Source organism: Alligator mississippiensis, chromosome 1 (genome assembly GCF_030867095.1).
Source record: "Alligator mississippiensis isolate rAllMis1 chromosome 1, rAllMis1, whole genome shotgun sequence".
NCBI lineage: Eukaryota > Metazoa > Chordata > Crocodylia > Alligatoridae > Alligator > Alligator mississippiensis.
In genome coordinates this window covers 127082283-127106555 of record NC_081824.1, presented here as the reverse complement: position 1 = coordinate 127106555, position 24273 = coordinate 127082283, and the positions used below count along the sequence as shown (strand labels likewise).

Genomic DNA, 24273 nt, shown 5'->3' with positions numbered 1-24273 from the left:
ACTGGTTGACCTTTCTTAGAATACACAAGCTAATTATAAAATGTAAGATAAATTATATGCACACTAAGATTTAATATATAGTGATTATACGTTTTGTTAGGTGGCAGGGGTAAGAACAAGTCAGTGAAAGTGAGACTCGGAGACTAATTTTATAATGCAGATGCTAATTATTTTTCTGCCAAAAGGCAGTACTTTTATTAGTAGTACTAATAAAAAGGATCGTCTTCCCTCCTCTCCCAAAATCATGTCACAAAACAACTGTGGTCAGAACACAATTGTGTTAATATGAACATTACTCAGCTGCTAAACTGAGAAATAGAAAGATTTTAAATGAAAAGCTCAATGGTATCACAGAATTCCATTATATGCTGCATCCTAATTGCACTGGCAAAAAACATGAGAAATCTGGAAGATTAAAGGGCTTCACTATGCAATTACTGAATAGCTAATCTGCTTAATAGCTAATCACAAGGGTGGGCAAAATGTGGCCTGGGGGCCAGCTACAGCCTGCCAGACCATTCTATCCAGCCTGCAGGGCCCACCAAAATTAAGAAAATTACCATTTATCTGCCCCTGGCTGCCTCTCATGCGGCCCCCAATGGCTTGCCAAAACTCAGTAAGCAGACCTCCGCCTGAAATAATTGCCCGCCCCTGATCTATCAGAATGAAGTTACAGCGTTTGTTAAATCACCACTGAAATGGGAACCAAATTCCCGTACTGTCAGAAATGCAAATAATTACACACTTCAATATTATGGTGCTTATAGCAGGAGGCTTAGAAATTCCAATAAGATGCATCTAAAATCCACAGTAAATGTACAGTGTAATGTATACAGGGGTTTAGGTTGTAGCCATGTTGGTCTAAGGACATAGGCAGACAAGGTTCCTTGGGTGAATTTGATATATTTTATTAGACCAACCCAAACGGTTGGAGAATAGTTATTAAGCAAGCTTTCGGGTTCAAAAACCCTTCGTCAGGCTAAGGAAGCTGCAGCAGTTGAGCACACGCCAACTGCTGCAGCTTCCTTAGCCTGACGAAGGGTTTTTGAACCCGAAACCTTGCTTAATAACTATTCTCCAACCGTTTGGGTTGGTCTAATAAAAGATATCAAATTCACCCAAGGAACCTTGTCTGCCAGTGTAATGTATAATATTTACAAAAAAAATAGAAAAAGAAAAAGCACCCTGAGTAATTACCATAGGTTTTTTTTTTCTTTTTTGGGAGGGAGAGATCAAGTCAGCATCCAGTTTCTTTTGAATCTTTTACCTTCCCTTAAATCTTTTCACAAGGTCATTAAATCTGAAACCTCATTTAGAGTAGCAATCAAGAGAAGCTTCCTTTCCTTTATTCATTTCTAAGTAGGCTGTTCTGTTTTGTTGGACAGAATATGCCAGAGAACATCATACCTGTTTCTTCACTTTCAGGTTTTACTAAACCCAAAGCTATGGGGTTCTTACTAGCAATACTGAAAGTAAAATTATTAAGAAGTAATACAGACAGAAATAACTGCCCAGCAGACATCAACTACGCAACTTGTACACAGATGAAATGCTAGCCAGCTCATACTGTACAAGATACTAGGTAACAGACTGCCACTAATACCATTTTTTATTCTGAAAATCTCTCTCTCAATTTAAAGCCATTAGCATAAACAATACTTTGATTAAAGTTGCTTTGAGTGCCTTTTCTAATTGGGCATTCCTATAAAAAATGTTCTGATCTAAAACTCCCCCAACTCTGTTCTGTTCTCAATAAGACTCCAGAACCTCCAGTCCCTTCCTCTTACAAGACAACCTGATACAGACATCTAAAGAGGAAGACTTTCCTCACTAACCTGCAGTTGGAAAAAATTCTGATACCAAGGGAAAGCTGTCTAAAGGATAACCTGTTCTGCTGTATTGCCTACCTTTAGACTGATTATACAAGAAGAAAAATAAAATCAAAACCATGCCACAATAATTAAAAGTAAAGCAAAAAGCAATTCAGAGAAATGCACACATGGAATGACTCAGTAAGGAAACTCTGCAGTTTTCTGGATGTAGAAATAGGGAAAATTGTCTGTTTTACTCTTGACAAAAAGCAAATCTTTACCTATCTGGTACTAAGAAACATGCCTTGGTGTGTAACTTCCCGGGTAAGAAAAATAGTTCAGGGGGAGAAGTGGGGGACGGACTCCAAGCTGGGGTTTGCCAAGCCTACACAGGAATGGGGGGCCAGATGGATTGGTGCCCTCCCTCCATCTTCTTCTAAAATAACCCCCAATAATCAGTTTTTATATATGGAACATTTATAAATTTGTTATAATGTTCCAGGTCTAGAATCTAACTATTGGAGGTCTGCTTTGAATATTTTTCCCTACTGTAGCAGTGGGAGGGGGATATATCTAGGGGGAGGAGGGAGGTCAGATAGCCCCCTTCCCCTCTCCTTCTCCTCATAGCCCTCCCCACCCCACTCTTACCATCAGACCCTGCTCTTCCTAAGCACATGGAAGTGAGGAGCAATTTTTAAAATGCTTGCCTTGAAATTAAATACAACTGTAGTAATTTGCATATTGTGCCCATAGACTTAGTTCATCCAGAACTGAGGCATGTTATCCTTTTTTGGAAACTGCTATAAGTTTTAACACAGGTACTCCCTAAACACTCTTTTAAGTAGCACTTAGGCACCTATTTACATAAAGTACAAACCATGAATGATATTAGTCAAAAGCCAAAAGGCTCATGATTTACCATATAGCACACTGGGCTGAGACCCAGCATTTCAAGCCAACTCAGCACTGCAAAGCAGTATATTCCAGATACCCACCCATGAAGGAGCCATGTCTTAATTAGCCACAGATTATGCCACGCCCAGCAGATTGGGGCCCCACTCAATTTACCCCTGCTCCTGCTTTTGCAGCACTGTTACTCACCACGGGGGCCTCAATCTAGCCCCCATCCCTTCCCTCCCCCACAGACTGACCTGCTGGGCTGGGGCAGCGCTTGCATGCATGTGGGCACTCAACCCCCCATCCCAGCCTTGGATCAATGCCAAGAGGCTCCAAGATCTACTACAAAAGGCACTGAAATCCACCAGTTGGTGACCACTGATCTAACTTAAGGTAGTAATTTTTGTAGTATTCAGCTGTTATCAAAATTATACCTTTTCTTCACAAAGCTGTCAAAAAGAGTGTTTAAGTGATTAAACATGTTTTTATGATTAAGTTGAAGTGAAAAAGAAAACGACCTACAGAAAGAACTCTAGCCTTTCCAAGTTTTTTTTTTTTTTTTTTACTTTGAAGATTTGCATTGTTCCAAACCCTGATTCTCAAAAGAGGCAAAAGAACGTGTAAGCCAAGTTCCTGACAACAGAAGACAGACCTTAATATTACACCACAAAGCTCTTTCTAAATCAATTACTGTTGACACCCATACCCAGAATTAATGGCTTTCTGTACTAGTAACTGTCTAGAAAGCACAACAGGCAGGTTAGAAAATAAATGTTGTTTAAAAACTTACTTTACAGTAACAAAACTAATAAGTAGACAGCATTGAATATTCAACTACAAGGTAAAACTTCAGAAAAGTTCATTTGATAAACTGGTATTTTTCTTTTTACAGTTTTGCATTCAAATGCAAATATCTATCTATTTATATAGGTATCTATATAGATTCATAGATGTTAGGGTCAGAAGGGACCTCACAGATCGAGTCTGACACCCTGCCTAGGCAGGGAAGAGTGCTGGGGTCAGATGACCTCAGCCAGATGCCTTTTCAGCCTTCTCTTAAAGACCCCCAAGGTAGGGGAGAGCACCACCTCCCTTGGAAGCCCATTCCAAATTTTGGCCAGCCTTACCATGAACAAGTTTATCCTGATAGCTAGCCTAAATCTGCTCTCTGTCACTTTGTGACCATTTTTCCTTGTTACTCCAAAAGGCACCCTGGTGAACAGAGCATCTCCAATCCCATTGCTGCGTTCCCCTAATGAATTTGTAGACGGCCACAAGATCACCTCTCAGCCTTCTCTTGTGGAGGCTGAAGAGGTCCAGGTCCCTCAGTCTCTCCTCATAGGGCTTGTCCTGTAAGCCCCTAACCATATGAGTGGCCCTCCTCTGGACCCTGTCAAGTCTACCAACATCCTTCTTGAAGTACAGCACCCAAAACTGGATGCGGTACTCCAACTGCTGTCTGACCAATGCCGCATAAAGGGGAAGTGTCACCTCCTTGGATCTGTTTGTTATGCATCTGCTGACGCATGATAAATTGTGGTTAGCTTTGCTGACGATTTCGTCACGCTAACTATTCACGTTCATCTTAGAGTCCACTATGACTCTGAGACCCCTTTCCGCTTCTGTGCTGCTGAGAGGGTCACTTCCCAGCCAGTAGGTGTGCTGGATATTTTTTTTTGCCCTAGGTGCAGCATTCTGCACTTGTCCTTGTTGCACTGCATCCTATTGTGTACTGCCCACTTTTCTAACCTGTCCAGGTCTCCCTGCAATTGTTCCCTACTCTCCGGAGCGTGCGCTTCACTCCACTATTTAGTATCACCCACAAACTTGTACAGAATACACTTCACACACACACACACACACACATTTCTTGTGTCTACATTAATACGCACACACACGAAAAGTGGTTATGCAAAAAAGTAAGGCATGCAACCTATTAAGCTATGATTATACTAAATTTACCTACACCCAAGACAACCATGAATTTAAGACAAGCCCCAAATAATTTGATTCCATGCATGGAAAATGTATAAATTTATTATAAATTTTCCATACCCAGAATCTAATTATTGCCATGTCATTTTAAAAATTCATGTGTGGCCTCCCCTCACTCAGCTGAAGTGGGGAAATCAGTGGCAGAACAGCAGGTGTTGGGGGGAAATCAAATAACTTGACCTCTGGCCTTTGCTCTCCCATCTCTTTCTGTCCCCATCCACCATCTACTGCCCATGCCTGCCCTCCCTTCCCTCATCTCTCCCTCTCCCACAGCCTCTACCCTAATCCTCTCTGCTGCTTATACTTGCTCTGGTGCCACTTCAGCCTAGGGCATGAAGCACATTCATACTCTGGACCCACATTCATACTCTGGTCCCTAGCAGCTGGAACTGCCACAACCCCACTGCAACTGCTAGTGGACCAGGCTGGAGCGAGAGCATACTTCTTCCATGCCCCAGGCTGGAACAGGGCTGGAGGCCAGAGCCACTGCAGCCATCTGTACCCCCACTGCCTTGTAATCAATTCGAAGAAGAGGGGTTTCCTCCACAATGTTATACAGAGAGGGAAAAAACCTCATTTTGGTATCAAGTGAATACTGTAAATAATGTTCAAGGCTGTTTCACAGTAAAATCCTCAACTGAGCTTAGTTCATGCCATTCAAAAAATGACAGGATCTGGAAATACAGAAGAAAGGCAGATAGTTTGCCTGCTGGGCAAGCACAATGGACTATAACTGTGGCATCCAACTCATCCAAACCAGATGAATAGCATAGGGCCACATCATCTGGTCCATGGGATGGAACTCAGTGGTGGCAGCATCAACTACTATAGCTCCCAGAGCTGAAGCAGCTGCCACTCTTTCCACCACCAAAATTTCTGGTCCTGTGAGCAGTCCTGCGGGCCAGACAACATAGCTTCACACACAAGATACAGACCACAAGGCTCCCAACCAGGCTAGAAATTTGGCAGCAGGATGAGTGACAGCAACATTAACCCCTGGGAGCCACAGCAATTAATCCTGCCACCTTTTGCCACACAGCCAAATTTCCAGCCCTGTGGGGAGCCTGCAAGCTGGACAGCATGGGTGCACAGGTTGCATCTTAGATACCCCTTGACTGCATGAACAAATGATCTAAACCAACATGGAATATCCTTTGTAGAAAGACAGACACATGAGGAAGGAAATCCATGTGCCAAACAATCAGTGTGAAATGACCCTGAACTAATCCCATGGTCTTCATGTTTTCTTGCCCCTCACTGACTTGTGATACCTACACTGTGCATTGCCACAATTGATACCAAAAATACAAGATGATAAAAAGGTTCTCTCTCCGTTTCAGTCATGGGTTTTATATATAAAACATTTTTGTGGCCAGCCTGTATCATGCTTTATTTTGAATATGGAATGCAGGCAAGAGCCACAGGTCCAGTCCAGCCGCACGCGCATCCTTTGAACATGATGGCCTGCAAGGAGCTAGCATGTTCAAAGGGCAGCACTGCAGCTGGGCGGCACCACACCTTTTAAAATTCTTGGGGCATTGTAAGCCTGAGATCATGGAGCCTCTCCCCACCGGTGGCCTTCAAACATGTAGGGCTATGGAGCTGCATCCTGGATTTAAGGTCCTGGGATGATGCGAGCCCAACATCAGAAAGCCTCCTCTCCTTGATCACAGAGTCATGCCACCTCGGGACTTTATTAAAACAGCATTGCAACTTTTTAAAAACCTAGGGCTGGCATGAGCTGACATTGGGGGGGACTCTCCCTGATCCTGGGCTCATGTTATTCAGCTGCACACCCATTTTTTTTTTTAAGGTCCCAAGGTTTAAGCCCCTGTATTAGGCTCATGGCTCCCTCATTTAAAATAAAAACAAACAACAACCAGTGCACAGCCCAGCATGGGGGAATCAGTTCTCCCATGGTAGGCCTCACAGCTTGACTTTCAAGTTGCCTGTGGCTGGGTAGCCTGCATCAGGGAGCAGATCCTGATGTCAGGCTCCCCTCACTAGCCATCACAAATTGGGATAAGGGGAAATTTATTTTTGAACCCAAAAATGGTGCATCCTGCCACATATGTCTGTCATGGGACCAAAAATAAAATTCTTCTTATCCCAACTGCATGCTAATATTAACATCTACCTGAGACCTAAAACATCTAATCTTGTGGAAACTGCTCAAGAGAATGAAAGAGAAAAAAGAACAAAACATTACTTAGCCTCTTTAGCTTGGTGTAATGGACTGAATTGGTATAGCAAGGAGTACTTTTACAGCTGTGTACTGATTTTGTTGGATGTGGTCCATTAACTTTAACTGAGAAACAGTGATTTTGAGCCACAAGGATTTTTTTTTAATTGGGTACTGTGATTATTTCTTCTTTCTAATCAGCTTTAAATCCCCAAAAATGTTTTAAAAAAATTAACTGTCATCTAAATATTTGCACAATATTTTAAAGGATATTTTAAAATAAATTCTGCTTCCTCACATTTATTCTAAACCCTAACATGATACTACCAAGTTAAAATTACCCAAATACATTTACTCTTAGAAAGAAGGAAACCATGCACCCAAAACTTGTCCAACTTCTCCCTCAGCAATGGAGTTGGTCCCATAAAAAGTATCACAAAAATACCCTTGCCTCTCACATGTTTCCTGGATCAACTGAACACCACTCCCCCAACCTTCTACTAAATGTGATACATTGCTAATCTCTCTCCTAGAACAGCTTGTAGAACTGTTTTCAAATTTCAAAATTGCAGATTCAATTGTTAAATTTATTTTTGTTGTTTAAGAGAATAAACTGCCAAACCAGACAGACTGGTAAAGATACACTTGCAAAATTTTGAAGAAATCCTCAGAGCCTATCTTGCCAACACCACAGCATTTCCAACAGTGTCCACCTCCTGAAAGTTATTCATTACAAAACCTCACCCTTGTTTCAATATTTAGTCTGGTTCAAAAATAAGCACTTCCTTTAAAATTCAAAGAAACTTAAGTTTGTAAACTGTTTAAAAAGGAATAATACATACTGAGCTAAAGGAAAACTGGGGAAATTGGTTTGGGTCTGCATGCAGACCCAAACCAAATTGGTCAAATATGCAGCATATCATTAAGAAAAAAAACTATATTTTTGTATTCCACTAATGTTTAAAAGCAGACCATTGGCTTATAATAGCATATGTAAATGATTCTGCATTGTCATTCAACAGGGGAATACAGTATTCCCTTTTAAATGTTTAATATACAAAGTATTATCAAATACTGAACTATTAAACCATGATATGAAAATACATTTAAACCATGCAAACATAAAAATCAGATTTAGAATAACATTACCTCATCATGTGTATATCTGTAATCTGCCTTTTTCGACTTGAGGTCCCATAATGAGACTATTCCAGATTCAAAGCCAATCAGGAGCTGCAAGAATTAGAGCAAGTATAGCTTTAAGAATGAAAGAAAAAGGTCATTTAAAATACCTGCAACTCTTGTTCTGAGGAAGAGGAACTGCCATGATATTAGATGCACGTTCACTCATACATCAAAATCTCTTGTCATCAGCAAGGGTTTTAAAAATTAACTTGGGTTACAAGGTTTTTAAAAATTAGGACATAGTTTAATGAAGACAAGAGCTGCAGAGATCAATGTTTGTTTGTGCCATCACCATGCAATGTTTACTTCCTATTTACTTTGTCATGGCCCTAAACATACAGATTAAAATTTTAGATAGCACGGAGCTGGAAAAGATTTTGCATGTGCATTTTGCATTTTCTGAGCCAATGGTTGACAACCTTTTCAGTCTGTGGACAAGATTGGCCCAGGTCAGGTCCAAGGCAGCCCAGAAGGCAGAGGGAAAATGGATGCCAGGATCTAGTTGCCACTGCTGCTTTTCCCTGAGACTGCACAGGAAGAGTGTCTGCAGGTGGCATTCATCCCTGGGATGGCAGGAGAAAGCAACTACTGCTGAAGACCCCCATTGCTGCAGAGAAAAGCACCAAAGGCAGATGATCTTTCCATATCACCATAGGAAAAAGTGGCAGCAGCAAGTATTTTCTGTGAGCAACTGCTGGGAACAGCAGTGGTGGCAGCTGGATTCTACTGCCCACCCACTACACAACCTTCCACCTCCGATCCAAATTGGGTCAATCTGACTGCTGAAGCCCCATGTCCACAGGCCAGATCAAATGGCTCCGTGAGCCAAATCTGGCCTGTGGACCATAGGTTGTCAATCCCTGTTCGAAACAGTTGAGACTCAAGGGATTCTTTATATTTGACAGGTCAACATAAAACACTACTGTTTGCTCCCCACTGCTGTTCATTATTAAGTTACTCAGAAGTAAAAGGTAAGAGAAGCATTTTTTTTCTCTCCATTGTTAGGCAGAGCAACTTAGGCCATGTACAGACATTCAGTTTCTCCTAGGAAAGTTGCTGCTCTCCCAGTAGAACCCATGAGCAAACATATTCAGGATTTTTCTCCCAGAGTAAAAATGGCTCTTCCAGGAGAAAAGTAACCCTGGTCTGGGTCAGCCAATCAGGGCTGCCCTGTGCACCACCACCATCTGTCTCCAGGCAGACTGCAAGAGGCTGCAGGGTACACTAAATTATTTGCATAAGTTTCCTCTGGCTATGCAGTGTCAGCATGGCAAGCTCTTTCATTTTCAGGGACACAGTATTCAAATGACTGTTCAGGCATCTCTGGATAAGTTTCTTGTCCAGGAGAACAAACTTGGGAGAATTATCCTAGGTCATCTGAATATGCATAAGCAGCTTGGAAGACTCTTTGAAGAACATACTGCACTCCTTGCAGCTCTATGACAACACCTGTTAATTCTTGTAAGTTGCCTTCCTTTTAATGTTGTCCTACATAAGGAGTCTTGTAAATAAAGTAGACATATGGTTCTAAGGCCAATATTTTCTGATAAAGATGCCTCAAGTTTGGCACCTAAATCTTTCATTCCAAATGCAAGTAGCCTGAAATACAGGAATGCTGAGCAGCCAGAAATCCTACTAATTTCAGCATCAATGGATGTTCACAGAAATGTATAGAACACACTTAAAACACAGGTCGTAACTTTTAATCAACACAAAAAATATTGTGTTCCATGAACCAAACACAATTAACATAAAATGAACCACGCTGTTGAAAATTATTTTTCTAATCTATTTCTCTCAAATGCTTCAACTTGCTTAAATTGACTATGCCTTCTTAAGCTGCTTTCTATTATAACTTGTATTCTGCAATATTTTCTCTGAAAGTATTTCAGCTTTCCTTTATTCCTCTTTACAGTATTTTAACTTTGGTATTTTAATAGATACCTTTCTCCCTTGGTTTTGTAATCTGCTTCTATCTTACAGAACTACCCGGCTCTAAAAATAGGGCTGGAAGGGACTTGGTAAGATCATCAGGTCCAGCCCCCTGCCCAAAGGGGCAGGAAGTCAGCTAGGGTCAAAGGATCCCAGCAAGATAGGCATTCAAATGTTTCTTGAGAGTGTCCAGAGTAGGTGCTGGCATCACCTCTGGGGGGAATCTATTCCAGGCCTCGGTGGCTCGGACAGTGAAGAAGTTTTTCCTTACGTCCAGCCTAAAATGATCTTGCAGGGGTTTGTGACCATTGGTCCTGGTCTTCCCTTGGGGTGCTCTGGTAAACAAGCATTCCCCCAGATCCTGATGTATACCCCTGATCTACTTATAGGCTGCCACCAAGTCACCCGAGCCTACACTTCTCCAGGCTGAAGAGTCCCATGGCTCTCAGCCTCTCTTCATAAGGCATGCTATCTTGCCCTCTGATCATGTGTGTGGCTCTCCTCTGGACTCTTTCAAGCTTTTCCACATTCTTTCTGAATTGTGGAGCCCAGAATTGGATGCAGTACTCCAACTATGACCTCACCACAGCTGAGTAAAAAGCAGGAGGATGACTTCCTGGATCTTGCTTGAGATGCATCAGTAGATGCAAGCCAGGGTTTGTTTGCTTTGCCAGCTGCGGTATCACATTGGTGGCTCATGTTCATCTTGTGGTCAATCGTGACCCCCAAATCTCTTTCAGGTGTGGTGCTAGCAAGTGTAGCACTGCTGAGCCTATAAGTATTATGTGGGGTTCCCCCCACCCTCAAAGTGGAGCACCTTGCATTTCTCCATATTGAGTGCCATCAGGTTTTCATTCACCCACCTTGCAAGCCTGTCAAGGTCGGCCCAGATCACCAGCCTATCTTCATGTGTGGACACTCTTCCCCATAGTTTGGTGTCGTCAGCGAACGTAGCCAGTCCACTTCTAACACCAGAGTCCAGATAATTTATAAAGACATTGACGGATACAGGTCCAAGAACGGAGCCTTGGGGGACACCACTGGTCACTGTGTGCCATGCTGATTCTGTTCTGTCAACTACCACTCTCTGGGTCTAACCTCAGAGCCAGTTCCCCAGCCATTGGACTGTAGGGTAGTCAAGGCCACAGTTCCCTAATTTCTCCATGAGGAAATCATGACACACCAGATCAAAGGCTTTTTTAAATTCCAAATATATTATATCAACCTCTTCCCCTTTGTCTAGGTAATGCATCATCTGGTCATAGAAGGAAATGAGATTGGTGAGGCAAGACTTACCTGCCACAAACCCATGCTGACTTATCCCTCAGAATCTTGCTTTCAATTAGTCTGTTGATAATGGTTTCTTTGATAATTTTTTTCAAGTTCTTTCCAGGGATTGAGGTCAAAGTGATTGGCCTGTAGTTTCCCAGATCTTCCTCCCCCCCCCCCACCCCCTTCTTGAAGATAGGCACCACATTGGCCCTCTTCCAATCTTCAGGTACTTTGCCCAAGCGCCACAAGTTCTCAAATATCCTTGCCAGTGGCTGCGCTAACATCTGTGAGTTTCTTTAGCACTCTTGGGTGCAGTCTGGACCAGCTGATTTGTGGGTGTCCATCCTCTCAAGGTGTTCCCTCACAAGATTTATGCCAATGGTGGGCATATATTCACCCTCATCCTGGCCATCCCACATCTTGTCAGGCAGGGTGGTCTCTTTGGGTTGGTGAAAGACTGATGCAAAGTAATCATTAAGCAGATTGGCTTTTTCCTGGGTGTCAGTTGCTAGCTGCCCCATTTGGTTTAGCAGGGGTCCAATGTTGCTGTTGATTTTTCTCCCCGACTTCCCACATATCTGAAGAAGGACTTTTTGTTGTCCTTGATTCGTGTAGCCAGTTGGAACTTGGCTTTCCTAGTTCACTCCCTACAGGTGTGGACCAGTGCACAATACTCTTAGTGGTGTCTCCTGTCTTCCATCCTTTATAAATTTCTCTTTTTAGACAGAGGAGGTCCATGAGTTCCCCACTGAGCTAAGGGTTGCTGAGCCCTTTGCTACCTTTCCTACGGGCTGGAATGGACTTTCCCTGTGCCTCTAGGATCGCTTCCTTAAGGAGTGACTACTCATCGTGAACTCCCCTGTCAAATCATGGCCTCTCAGGGCCTCAACAGTAGCCTGACCTTATGAAAGTTGGCTTTCCTAAAGTTGAGGACTTCTGCTTTGCTGACTGATTTGCCAGCTTTGCAATAGATAGTGAAAGTGATCAGCTCATGGTCACTGTCTCCCAGCTTCCCTTTGATTCGTAGGTTGCTGACTAGATCATCCCCTTTGGCCAGTACCAGGTCCAGCAGCACCTTTCCTCTTGTTGGCCCATAAGTTTCTTAAGACAGGTAGAGCTCATCCACGCATGTGAGGAACCTTTATGACTGATCAGATTTGGCTGAGTGCTCTTCCCTTGAGCCCGCTTGGTAGTTGAAGTCTTCCATGAGGAGGTCTGTAGTAGTCTCCTACTACTGTATCCCCTTCACCAAGTTCCCCTTGTATTTTAACTTCAGTCAATCTCCTTGGGCACCAATCTCCACTTGTAGGGAAATGTACTGCTCCTTCACATAGAGAGCTATACCCCTGCCCCTTTTTTCAGCACGATCTCTCCAATACAGGGTATAGTCATCCATACCAGTGGTCCAGTCATAGGAGGAGTACCACCAGGTCTCCATTATCCCTATGAGATTGCAGTCATTTCTGTTTATCAGAAGGATCAGTTCCTCTTGTTTATTCCTCAAGCTCCTGGCATTTGTGTACAAGCAAGTAAGTATGCCATTGGAGGCCCTAGGCTTCCTTGCACTCCTGAAAAGGCTCCGCTCTTGGGCTAGGGTAGGAGTGGGTTCCCTTGAGCAGCTTAATCTGATTATTTTGTGGCTCAGGGGTTGGGCCAGCAGGGGTTGGGCCCTCTGTCCCCCTCAGGAGGAAGTCTCCTACGATGACTACTCTGCATTTCTTCTTAGGGGTTGTAGCTGGTTGTGTTTCTTCCTTATATCCAGGAGCTGGCAGCTCTGCTGGCTGTACTGGGGCTGCAAGGGGTTCGTACCTGTTGTGGAGATCCAGGGGATAGGTGTGGCCCTAGTGCAGAGAGCCTTGGGGCTGGTGACAACCTTCATCCAAACACCTGGTTGGACAGTATAGGAGCTCCTCTTGTCCACCTTGTTTGGGTAGGTTACCTAGCTCTTCCCTCTTCTTTCTTTGGATGAAGGGCCTGGCAGTATGAGTCAGTCTCCTGTTTGACATCCTTGATGGCACACAGCCTTTGCGCCATGGTCTGGAGCTCCACTATCTGGCACTCCAGAGACTCCCAAAACAGAACAACCCTCACAAGGGGAGGTGTCAATGGTCCTTGCCCCACGTGCCTGTGGTCGTGTCGGGCAGCCCCCACAGCTGAGAGCCAGGGTCCCCATCTGAGTGGAGGTCCGTAACCATGGGTTCCATCTGGGTGGAGAGGTCTCAGAAGTACCAGAGGGGAGGGGTCCGGTCACAGAGAGGATCTTTTGGGTACGATGTGTCCTCACCATGGTGCAGGTAGTGGTCTGTGGTACTGTGCCAACCCTTCTCTTCAGGCTCGCTGCCTAGAGCCTTGTGCCCCTCCTGCTCGCCCTCCTGTGCTAACTCCCACATTAACTTGCATGCCAGGCAAAGACCACACCTGTTTGCATGCCCTGTTTGTGAGGCTCCATTCATGTGGCTCCCTGGAGAGGGCTGGGCCAAGTAGGAGCTGGGGGGGGGGAGGAGGGGGCGTGACTGTCCTTGGCTCCTCTCACCTGCCTCTCCATAGCTGTCTAACTCCCACCCATGGCAGGGCCAACTTACCTCCTGGCTGTGCTGGGGTCAAGGTTGGGGTCCGCATGTCTGCTGGGGGGTCTCTGGGTTCACGGGGGTGCGACAGACTGGCATGCAAGAAGATACTTGCATGCAAGAAGAAAAACTGACATAGTACTCCTCAGGCAAAACTACCATCCCAGAATTTGAAAGGTCTTTATATGAAGACTTATACTACAGGTAGCACATTATATTTTTTACCTAATATTCAGCATTGGCAATAATATTGAGTAAGGAGCTGATTTTCATACAATTAACTGAATTTTCTAGCTTAATAGCTGTTCAAAACTCTTTGCTTGCATGTTATCCTTCCAACTTTGTAAGGCCCATTACTTAGCAGTGGTTGTTATTTTTCAGAATTTAAATATTTGGCTTCTTGTATTAGTCCATGTCTACTTGGAATTATTGGGAGCAGCTTGTTTCTTTAGCTAATTTGAATAATGCATGAAATTGTATAGCAAGCACATCAGCCTATTTTGTCTTCCATGCCCAAGAATAGCAGGAAAAATGAGTAACTCCTATGTAGGGGTCCATCAGACTCTAGGTGGCTGCTGACCAATGTCATGGGCAGACCGTGGGGCTGGCAGCCATTTTTGCAGGTGATGCATAATGCCCCATGCCTCTGATTGGCCAAGGGGCCCTGGTGGCCCCATCCCTTGCCACTGATCAGCAGCGAGGGCAGTCTATCATACAGCCCTGCTGATGGGTGGCGAGAGGCAGGATCATATGACAGACAGCCTTCACAGCCAATCAGTGGCAAGAGGCAGGGACATCTGCTATCTTGCTGTGATGGCAGCTCCCTTTATCCCCCTTGCAGGCTGTGCAGCAGGGTCCAGAGGCCACAAGGACTTTCCAGTGGAGCCAGCATTCTCTTTTCAGTGAGGTTTTTTCAGGGAGCCCACCAATAGCACTCACCCTTTTTCATGGGGCCTGTCTGAAATTGCGATTTCAGTAGGTCCCTACTCATGTCTGCTTTCTTACTGAATTATGCTTCCTCTTCCTATACAGTTTCTACTCTAAATAGTAATAGCACTGTGACCTTTGGTACCAGGTAGAAGGGAGGTTGATGCAAAGGAAGAACTCCACTGGCTGCAGAGCATATGAGATCTTATTAATCCTGTGTGCCTTTAGAAGGGGAGGGAAAAAATAGGGGCAGAGACTTGTGAGTAAAGCAATCTTCTTTAGGCATTTGTTCAAAGGACCAGTTAGTTGGAGGGATGGGGGCATAATATGGTGGAAGACAAGGACCAACAGTCAAAAACCCCTGCAAGACCGTTTTAGGCTGGATATAAGGAAACACTTCTTCACTGTCCGAGCCACCAAGGCCTGGAATAGACTCCCCACAGAGGTGGTGCCAGCACCTACTCTGGACACTTTCAAGAAACATTTGGATGCCTGTCTTGCTGGGATCCTCTGACTCTAGCTGACTTCCTGCCCTTTGGACAGGGGGCTGGACCTGATGATCTTACAAGGTCCCTTCCACCCCTAACAACTATGAAATTGATGAAATCTCCAAGATCTCTGATTAATTCCAGTATTAGAAAAAAACAACTAACTTCTAACATTTAGTATATAACCCTGTTCACAAAATACAGAGCACCAGATTGTGTAAACTGCCCTAGAACAGGCGTGTTCAACCTCCAGTCCACACAGCCAAAGGTATCTTATCTGGCCCACAGGGCTCTCCACAGATTGAGAAATTTAGTGGCAAGGGAGCAGTGGCAATAACCACAGCCACCCTCCCCCACTGCTGAATTCCCAAACCCCAACCTCCACACAGCAAGATGGGTCCAGGTCAAGCCCCTACCCTCCTCCCTCTGGGGCTGGGTCAAGCCTACTGCTGCCCCAATTGCAGGGCTGGGTTAAGGCTTGGCCACATCCCCTTCCTCTCCTCCAGCCCCATGGGGCTGCATTGGGGATGAGCTAGGAGCAAGGGTTGGAGCTTGGGTTGGAGCAAGGACGCCCCTGCCCCCTCTGCATGACTGGATGGGACCCTGCTGTGACCACCCCATGCCAGATTGGGACCTCCAGCCAGACCCAAACCGCAGATGACCTGGCCAGCGCCCATCTGCCCAAAACAGATGAGCATGACTGCCATAGACTATGAAACCAAATCAAAATTACCTCTAGCCTATGATATTATTTGCAAAATAATCAGTGTAAGACTTAGACATTATACTTCCCTTTTTTTTTATTGAAAAGAGTTATACCTAACAGTTCTACATGCTTGTACTGAATGAAATCAAGTATAACAACTTTACATCTACAACTGAAATCAAAATACATACATTTGTCTTACTAACAAATTTTATTTTTAAATTTTATTTTACTTTTATGGATAATTTCAAGGGGAAGGCATGTTGAGTAATATTAGGAAAAGAAAAAAAAAAAGGAAAGTAAACCTAAATAGAGGCTTAATATTGTTCTGTTTTTTTCTCAACTATCGTTCCAGCAGTGAGCAAACAGCATTCAATAGCTGTGCTAACACTGGCAATGCTAACATGAACAAGGAATTAATGAGAGCAATGTGTTCTTAGAATCACAGGAGAGTCATTCACCAAATTAAAGGATTGTGAAAGTAACTAAACTGCTTACTTATCTTTTCTGAAAGTATGGTTGTTTTTACAGTATAGCTATCCTTTATGTTCCATGTTTCTAGCAGGCAACAGAAGCCCCAGTTCCTCAAAGAGAACAATGTAAACGGAGCCTCGTGAAGCCTTGTTTAAATGCTAACACTTGCCCTGTTTAAATGCTAACATTCTCTCCCGGGGGCTGCTCTAATTAAAATGTGCACAGCGTCTCATGTATTCAGTGCCCCCCATTTCAAAATGGCGGCAGGAGTACTTTAAAGCTCATTTAATGAGCTTTAGTTAAAGCGCCTCTACCACCATTTTGAAATGTGGGGATGCTGAATACAAGGAATGCTGCAGTGCACTGGAGCATTCTGATTAGAACCCTCCAGCAGACTCGATTAATCAGAATGCATCAGAGCATGTGTAAAAGTGCCCAAAGTGTTTTAAATAGAAGGGGAACAGAGAGGGACAAGGGACACTGCTAAAAGACATTAAAAATTGGGTTGACTGGGTCAGCCAAGTTCAACAAGGCAGGTAACTCCACTGTCATTCAAGGTAGTAACTATCCACCATGTCTACCTTTGTATTTTCTTTAGAGTTACTCCTAATGCCACATCCCCTTGTCATACCCCTTCTGTTTCCCATTAGTTCTCATTACTTTAATTCCTTCCCCAAAAAAGAAAGTCATTTTGCTTTTTACTTAGTACCTATTAATGCAAATTTATCTTACCTTTCCTTCATCCATTGGATTGTCACTAATATGAACAACAGGTCCTGGGTGAGATTTGGATGATCTGGAAAGGAGAACACTATTTTAATTTAAAAAGTACATTTTGTTTTCTGTCCAAAATTGCATTAAAAAGTCTTAAGGTGAGATTTTAAATGAAAGTGAATTTTTTGTACAGTTGCATTTAGGCTATATATAGACATTTAAGGAGCCGGAGGTGGATTTGAACCAATTTACATGAGTTTTTCTAAGCAGGCTATGTTAATTTGGGAGTGAACAGAACGCAAGGTCACCCTTTCATGGGGGGCACAAAGGATGCCTGCACTGGCTGAGGCCAACAGCTTGGGGGCACTCCTGCATGTCTCCCAAAGTGCTAGAGACTGCCAAGGGCAGCTGAGCGGTGGGCCACCCCCGACTGGCTGCTGGATGCACACCCCCAAGCCCCTGCTGTCAGCCGTAGGGAGGGGAGAAGCCAGCACAGAATCTCTCCTCAGCCCCACTGGGCTTCCCCCAGCCCTAGCTGCCCAGCCCAGCACTGCTCCCCCCCCCCAGCATCTGTTGGCTGTCAGCGCCAGTGGCAGGGGGGGAACTGAAAGCCCCCATTGCATGCCCACCCCCTAGCTGTCCTGGCTGGGGGTGGCGGGGAAGAGAGGGCTAGGCCTGTGTGGTGGGGCCTCTGCTTTCTACTCCTCCCCTGCTGCTGTCAGGGGAGCTGGGCTTATTTATCCTGGAATAAAAAGCAAATCATACATATGTCCATTTCCATTGTCCTGGGATACATCTTAAACAAATTTCCCAAATAAGAACCACTACAAACTATGTATGTATAGTTATCATGGGATTACATTATTGAATCTTTGGCTAAAATAGCACTGTATTTAGCCGCTTGCTAAACCCTGATTAGAAGGGCAATGTGTGTATACACCAATCCCAGAATGTTGTTGTTCCAAGCACAATTTATTCAGGGACAAATGAAATGTCTGCTGCTAACCTTTGACAACTCATGGAAGTCAGGTGAGTTCCTGGATTAGAAAAGGGCAAATGTAGTGCCATCTTTAACAAAGGGGAAAAGGAGTATCTGCGGAGTTATAGACTAGTCAGTCTGACCTAGACACCTGGAGATCATGAAGCAGACCTTCAAGGAATCTATTTCAAAATATCTTGAGGAGAACAAGGTGACCAGGAACAGCCAGCATAGATCCACCAATGAAATGTTATGCCTGACAAACCTGTTTTACTTCTATAATAGGATGATGGGCTCTGTGTGTGTGGGGGGGGGGGGGGGGCAGCAGATGTGATATACTTTGACTTAACAATCGCTTTTGACGCTGCCTCCCATGACATTCTCATTAAAAAGGCAAGACTAAGCAAAAGCACTGTAAAGGTGGCTACCTAACTGGCTGAATCATCACACTCTAGTAGTCATCAATGGCACAGTGTCTAGCTGGGGAACCCCACTATCAAGTGGATAAACTGGAGAAATGGTCTGCAATTAACCAGATGAAATTCAACAAGGACAATTACAATTACAAAGTCCTGCATTTGGGCTGAAATAATTCCATGCACAAATATAGACTGGGGACTAACTGGCTGGTCTGGTCCTACCGCAGAGAAGGACCTATGGGATAATGTGAACCACAATTATGCTAAATAAAAACCAACAGTATGCTCCTGTTGCAAAAAAAAGCCAACAAATATTGGGTTGAATTAATAGGAATGCCATTCATAAATCAAAGAAAATTATTCATCCTGCTCTATTCAAACACTGGTGAGACCTCGTCTGAAATACTGTGTCCGGTTTTGGGCCCCACACTTCAAGAAAGATATGGATAGATTAGAAAGAATCCAGTGGAGACTGACAAAAATAATTACAGGCCTGGGAGGTATGAGTGACAGGGAAAGACGGAAAGAACTTGAGTTATTTATTCTGGAGACCACTGCAGGGTAGGAATTTTTTTTGGGGGGGGGGGGGGGGGGCGGGAGGATTGATAACAGTCTTGAGATCCCTGAAGGAAAATTATAAAGAGGATAGAGATAGCCTTTTCTTAGTGGCTATAGGGGACAGCACTAGGAGGAATGGCCTCAAGATGCAGTAAACAAAATTTAGGTTGGCAATTAAGTTAGGAAGAACTTCCTAACTATGAAGATGGTCAAGCATTCCAACAGGCTTCCTAGAGAATTTGTGAACAGTCCTGGATATTTTCAAGAGCAGGTAAGAGAGACACTTTATTAGGATGGTTTAGTCATGATGATCCTATCTTGAGTAGGGAGCTGGATTAGATGACCTCGTAAGGTCCCTTCCAGCTTTACTTCCTATGATCCTATAAAATTAGTTAAATAAAATTTAAGGTCAATACTAACATTCAAACAACAAGAGGAAAGTTTAAAATCCTGTATACTTCCATATGACAAAGCCACACAGGAGTTGTTTTTTTTAATAATGTATTTCTTGCAGAAATACGCATAATTTTAGAGAAGTCAAATAGAAGAAAATACACTTTTCATAGTTATGCCAGCATAGAGCAAGAAGAGAGCCTAATCTTTATTGACTCACCCTCCCTTCCCTGCTTAACTAAAAGTTGGTGCCCTAGCTGCTGCTGAAGACTGGTCTCCATAGGGGAATCTATGTTTTTGAAAAAAATAGTCTGCAGGGCTATGAAAATAGAAGAGAAATCAGATAGCAAAATTGCTAGAAGAAAGGTTAGCTTGATTAATGGAACATCAAGACCATCAAAAAGACACCTGTGGATTGAAGAACAATGAGTCCCCTCAGCTGCCTGAATAGTAATGCTACTGATGCTGCTTTGTGGTACAGTAATTGAAGTAGGAGTAGCACTGAAGTAGCAGTAATTACTTCTAGTCCAGCCAGAAAAATCTGCCTCCCCAATTAAAACGCACAATTCTGAGGGGCTGATTTTTGGGGAAAAGGTGTAGTATCTAAGTAAATACAATTTTGCAGTTTACAAATCAAAAAAAGAATTATACAATAACTCAAAGGCCTACAAACCATATGCTGCACATAAGACTGCTCCTTTAATTAGATATGTTTTGTGCTGAAGATGCCGATAGTCTCTCACTATTTTTATGGCCTGTTTTTTGTTTCTCAGAATATACTAGAATCATTTGTGCATGTCAGTTTACCCTCCAATATCTGAGTAAGTTTAATAAAGTTAAATTCAGATAAATGATTTATTCCTTGCTATTTTAAAGTTGGACAAATTAGTAAGGAAATCTTAAGGGATCCAAAATTGTTACCCATTTGTTCAATGTTAGGAGTAGAGATGTACAAAAAGTCACACTTTTGATATACAGAACTTTACGTACAAATCAGAGGCTCAGCAACTTAAAACCAACAAAGATTTTATGCAGCACTCAACAGAGGGCAGTCAAGAGCAAGCCTACAGTGCCTTGGACTGGCAGAAGTGGTGAGGGGCTTGGGTGCATGTTAGGAACAGTGGGGACTGGTATGAGTGGCAGGCAATGTTGCAGAAAGAGCGAGTGGCATATGGCTGCAAGGCATCTTGGATGTTCCTCCTCACACATACACCCCCACTTCAGATTTTCCTCTAACCCAAGATGACTATGAAGCCCCCAGCTCTAATTTTGAGAAGGAGGAATTTTAAGGGTTGTGTGGGGTGGAAGAGCAAGGCAACTCACCACATGTTCCCATTGTGAAGTGGACATCAGGTCAACTCCCCTTTGGCCCTCCTTAAGATCTGACCTACTATTAGCATAAGGTTGCCCACCCATCAGCTTGGATATACATTTCTCTGAATTTATGCTGTTTTCTAAAGTTACTTTTATATCTAGGTAGTATAAGTGATGTTGTAGATACAAAAGATATTAAAGATATTTTCTTTTATATCTAGAAAATCCACAGTCACAAAATTATCTAAAAACTACGAAACAAAAAACAGATATTCCAAATACCAGAAAGCACATAAATGAAACCAATATAATATTGAAACATATTATGCACAACTAGGTTGGCAAAACATCCTATCACAAAACTAGCCAAGTGATTTTTTTCTTTAGGTGTGCTGTTCAGTATGCAGACTACAGAGAACACTTCAGATAACAGAATAATATTTCTACATTACTATCTAAAGTATTTAGGACAAAAATTTAGTTTTTAGCTAGGTAAATCTAACCAAACTCACAGTTCCATGGCTTTATTCCACATGATGACATAGCCTGAGAGAGTGAAGGATTCCACATTGACAATATGAATGTTTCCTCTTTCGGTGCCCACATATAGCCATTTACTTTGAAAAGGCAGATGGCAAAATGTTATCCTGAAAGAGAGAATGGATCCAAAAAAAGGAATTAACGAAACCTTCTGTAAATCTGATAAACACTTTGCTAAAGCCAGACATTAGAAAAAAAAATTTTTCTTCTAATTTTTCTCTGTTCAGCTGCAACCATGAAATAAAAGGATAGCTTCTGAAACTATGTTATTTAAAAACCTATCCAAAATCTAAAAGAAAAATTTCAGGTGTGAAGGTTAACTTTAGAATAAATGACAGAGCTTAAATTTAAATACTGAATACTTATTTGGGACTGTTGCCATTTTATATTATTATTATTATTATTATTACTGTAAAACACTCTAATCTTATTTAAATTTCCAAGTGCATTTTTAAATTAATGATATAATCCACTGAATTTCAAGGGCATAAAGGATTTTAAGAAGTTACCTTGTTTTATAAGCTGGTTTCAAGTGAGGTCAGGTAATAGATATATAAATACAAGATATCAAACACGGTACACAAGTTACTAAACACTTTTAATCTAACAAAAAAAAATAATCAAGACAACAAAACAAAACAAAAACTTAAAACAAACAATTTCAAGAAAGTGTTTTAAAAGTAGTTTCAACCTTTCCCTTGTCAACTTTTTAGTTTTACATCACATTTTCTTTCCTTTGGCTCATGTTTTTATCTTCCCAGTGCTAGGCAGAAGATCTATAGTATAAAAAGGAGGGTTTGACAAGGAATCAAAGAGTCATTACGTTTGCAGGGACATGCCTGGTCTCATATACAAAAAATACTATGTTTTTTTACCTAGAACATTCTATGGTTCCCATGCTGCTCAACACTTCCTGCCAGTATTTGAGAACTAGTTTTTATCTTCACTAAAGGGTTTCAGGAATGGCAATTTCAGTTCCAAAGGAAATTCTAAGAAATAAATCTAAATCTAACAAAACCTAGATGTATATTACCTTTAGAATTCCTGAACTTTATTTACAAAAAAGTATAACAATGCTTTGTTCAAACTTTTGACTGAAATTTTATCAAAATCAACACTACCCTCCTGCCACTCCATCACCACCTGTGCCCTCCCCTCACCTGCCTTTTCCACTGCTTACCTTCTGGTTCCAGCTCTGGAAGGGCTCCAGCCCTGCACCAGCCTAGGGCATGGAGCACATGGCTGCTCTGACCCCAGTCTGGCCTGATGGCAGCAGCAGTCATGACAGCAACTCTGTGGCCTGGGCTCTAGCTCTGTGGCTCAGTCAAAGCTACCACCACTGCAACAGCTGCTGTGTGGCTGGGCTGGGGCCAGAACAGTACTCCATGTCCCAAGATGGAGCAGAGTCAGGCTAGAGCTTGAGCTGGACGGTAAGTGGCAGTGGGGAAGGAGAGATATCACATCAGGAAGCAGGCACCAGGGGGACAGGTGTTAAGAGATACAGGTATGGGGGGGAAGGTGGGGAGGAGGGAACTAGCTAAGCACAGGCACTGCAGAGGGTAGCAGGTACTGAGAGGCAAGGAGCAGGGTTGGGTTCCTTGACTCCTCACTCCTGCCCCTCTTTCACTGCTTTCCCCACCACAACCATGGGAGGCCAAAGGAATTTAAAACAACCCTCCAATAATAAGATTTTAACATGGAAAATTGTAAAAAAAAAATTCTACGTTTTCCATGTAGAGAATTTAATTATTAAGTTCAGAGTCATCTTGGATTAGGTAAATATGGTACATGACAAGCCCATCACAAAAACTGGTCCCCACCAGGTTAAAGCAAGGCACCAAATCAAGTGAAATTTTGCAGTTTACTTTAATGGATCCAGACTTTTACCCCATCTCTCCCCTAGTACAATACTGCCACACCAGTATTTGAAACTGTTCATATGTTTAAAGAAAGGCAGGCCCTTATTAAAAAGGTAAGATCTGAACTGTAATTCTGGATTCAAACTTGATGCCAAGCATAGTCAAAACTCTAGGTAAAGAACAGTCTTAGTTTTAGGATTTTAAAATCAGATTTTCTTTTGTAATTGCTTTGAGGGATATGGGGAGGAAGAAAGTGTGGGAAAGTTTCATGGGAATTTTCTGATGGCATTTTGTTTTGTTGGTAAATGCCAGCTTGTTGAATCCAAAATATTTCACTGTTGGCAGGGTGGGCAATTATTTAGGGTGGAGGGCAAGCCATTGAGGGCCGTAGCCCTGCCCCTTAACAGGTGCCCCGCCCCCTGGCTGCCATCTTGGGACTGCAAGTCCCACCCTCTAACCCCTAACCTTTGCCACCAGAAGTTCCTCCCCTCGGCCCCAAAAGTACGCCTTTCAGAAACAGGTTTTGCCATCTCGGAACCAGAAAAATACCAATTATATTCTAAAAATCAGACTATTACAACATTCATTAATTTAATTTCAAAAAATATTTTTGTCCTGATTTACATGTGGTTGCGTAGTATACATAGAGGTGATAGTATAATAGCTTAAAATAAAGACTTACTTTTGTATATGGGGGGGGGTGAGGGGTATAGGTGTGTGGGAATGTACAGTATAGGGGAGGGTATGGGTGTGTGGGGTTCGTGGGGAGAAAAGCATGCAGGGGTGTATGTGGGGTTGAAGAGTATGTGGGTGGGTACAGGGTTTGTGGGGGGCTATGAGTGCGTGGGGGGAGGGTGGCTGGGGAGGGTTCTGGTATGTGTGGAGGGGAGTGTTTGCCTGCAGCATGCGCCCTCCCCTGTGCCCCCCCCCACCCGCAGCATGCAGAGCCCCTGCCAGAGCTCTTCCAAGCTCAGGCTCCACACTCCTACTGCTCCTGGCCCTGGGACACTGTCACGGGCCCCATGCTCCTGCTTGCCACCACTTCCCCCTCCTGTCTACTA

The 24273-nt window shown here is 43.2% G+C and overlaps 1 protein-coding gene across 5 annotated transcripts in view; it reads right to left on the bottom strand.

Moving 5' to 3' along the window:
* STXBP5 (syntaxin binding protein 5) overlaps positions 1–24273 on the bottom strand; it is a 215377-nt gene that overhangs the window by 113119 nt on the left and 77985 nt on the right. For all 5 annotated transcript variants that reach the window (XM_019488355.2, XM_019488356.2, XM_014605540.3 and 2 more), the window contains exons 5-7: positions 21326–21460; positions 17169–17232; positions 8035–8118 (exon numbers count right to left, since the gene is read on the bottom strand). In XM_019488355.2, the coding sequence (XP_019343900.1) occupies positions 8035–8118; positions 17169–17232; positions 21326–21460 (283 nt within the window). The remainder of the gene's footprint in view (positions 1–8034; positions 8119–17168; positions 17233–21325; positions 21461–24273) is intronic.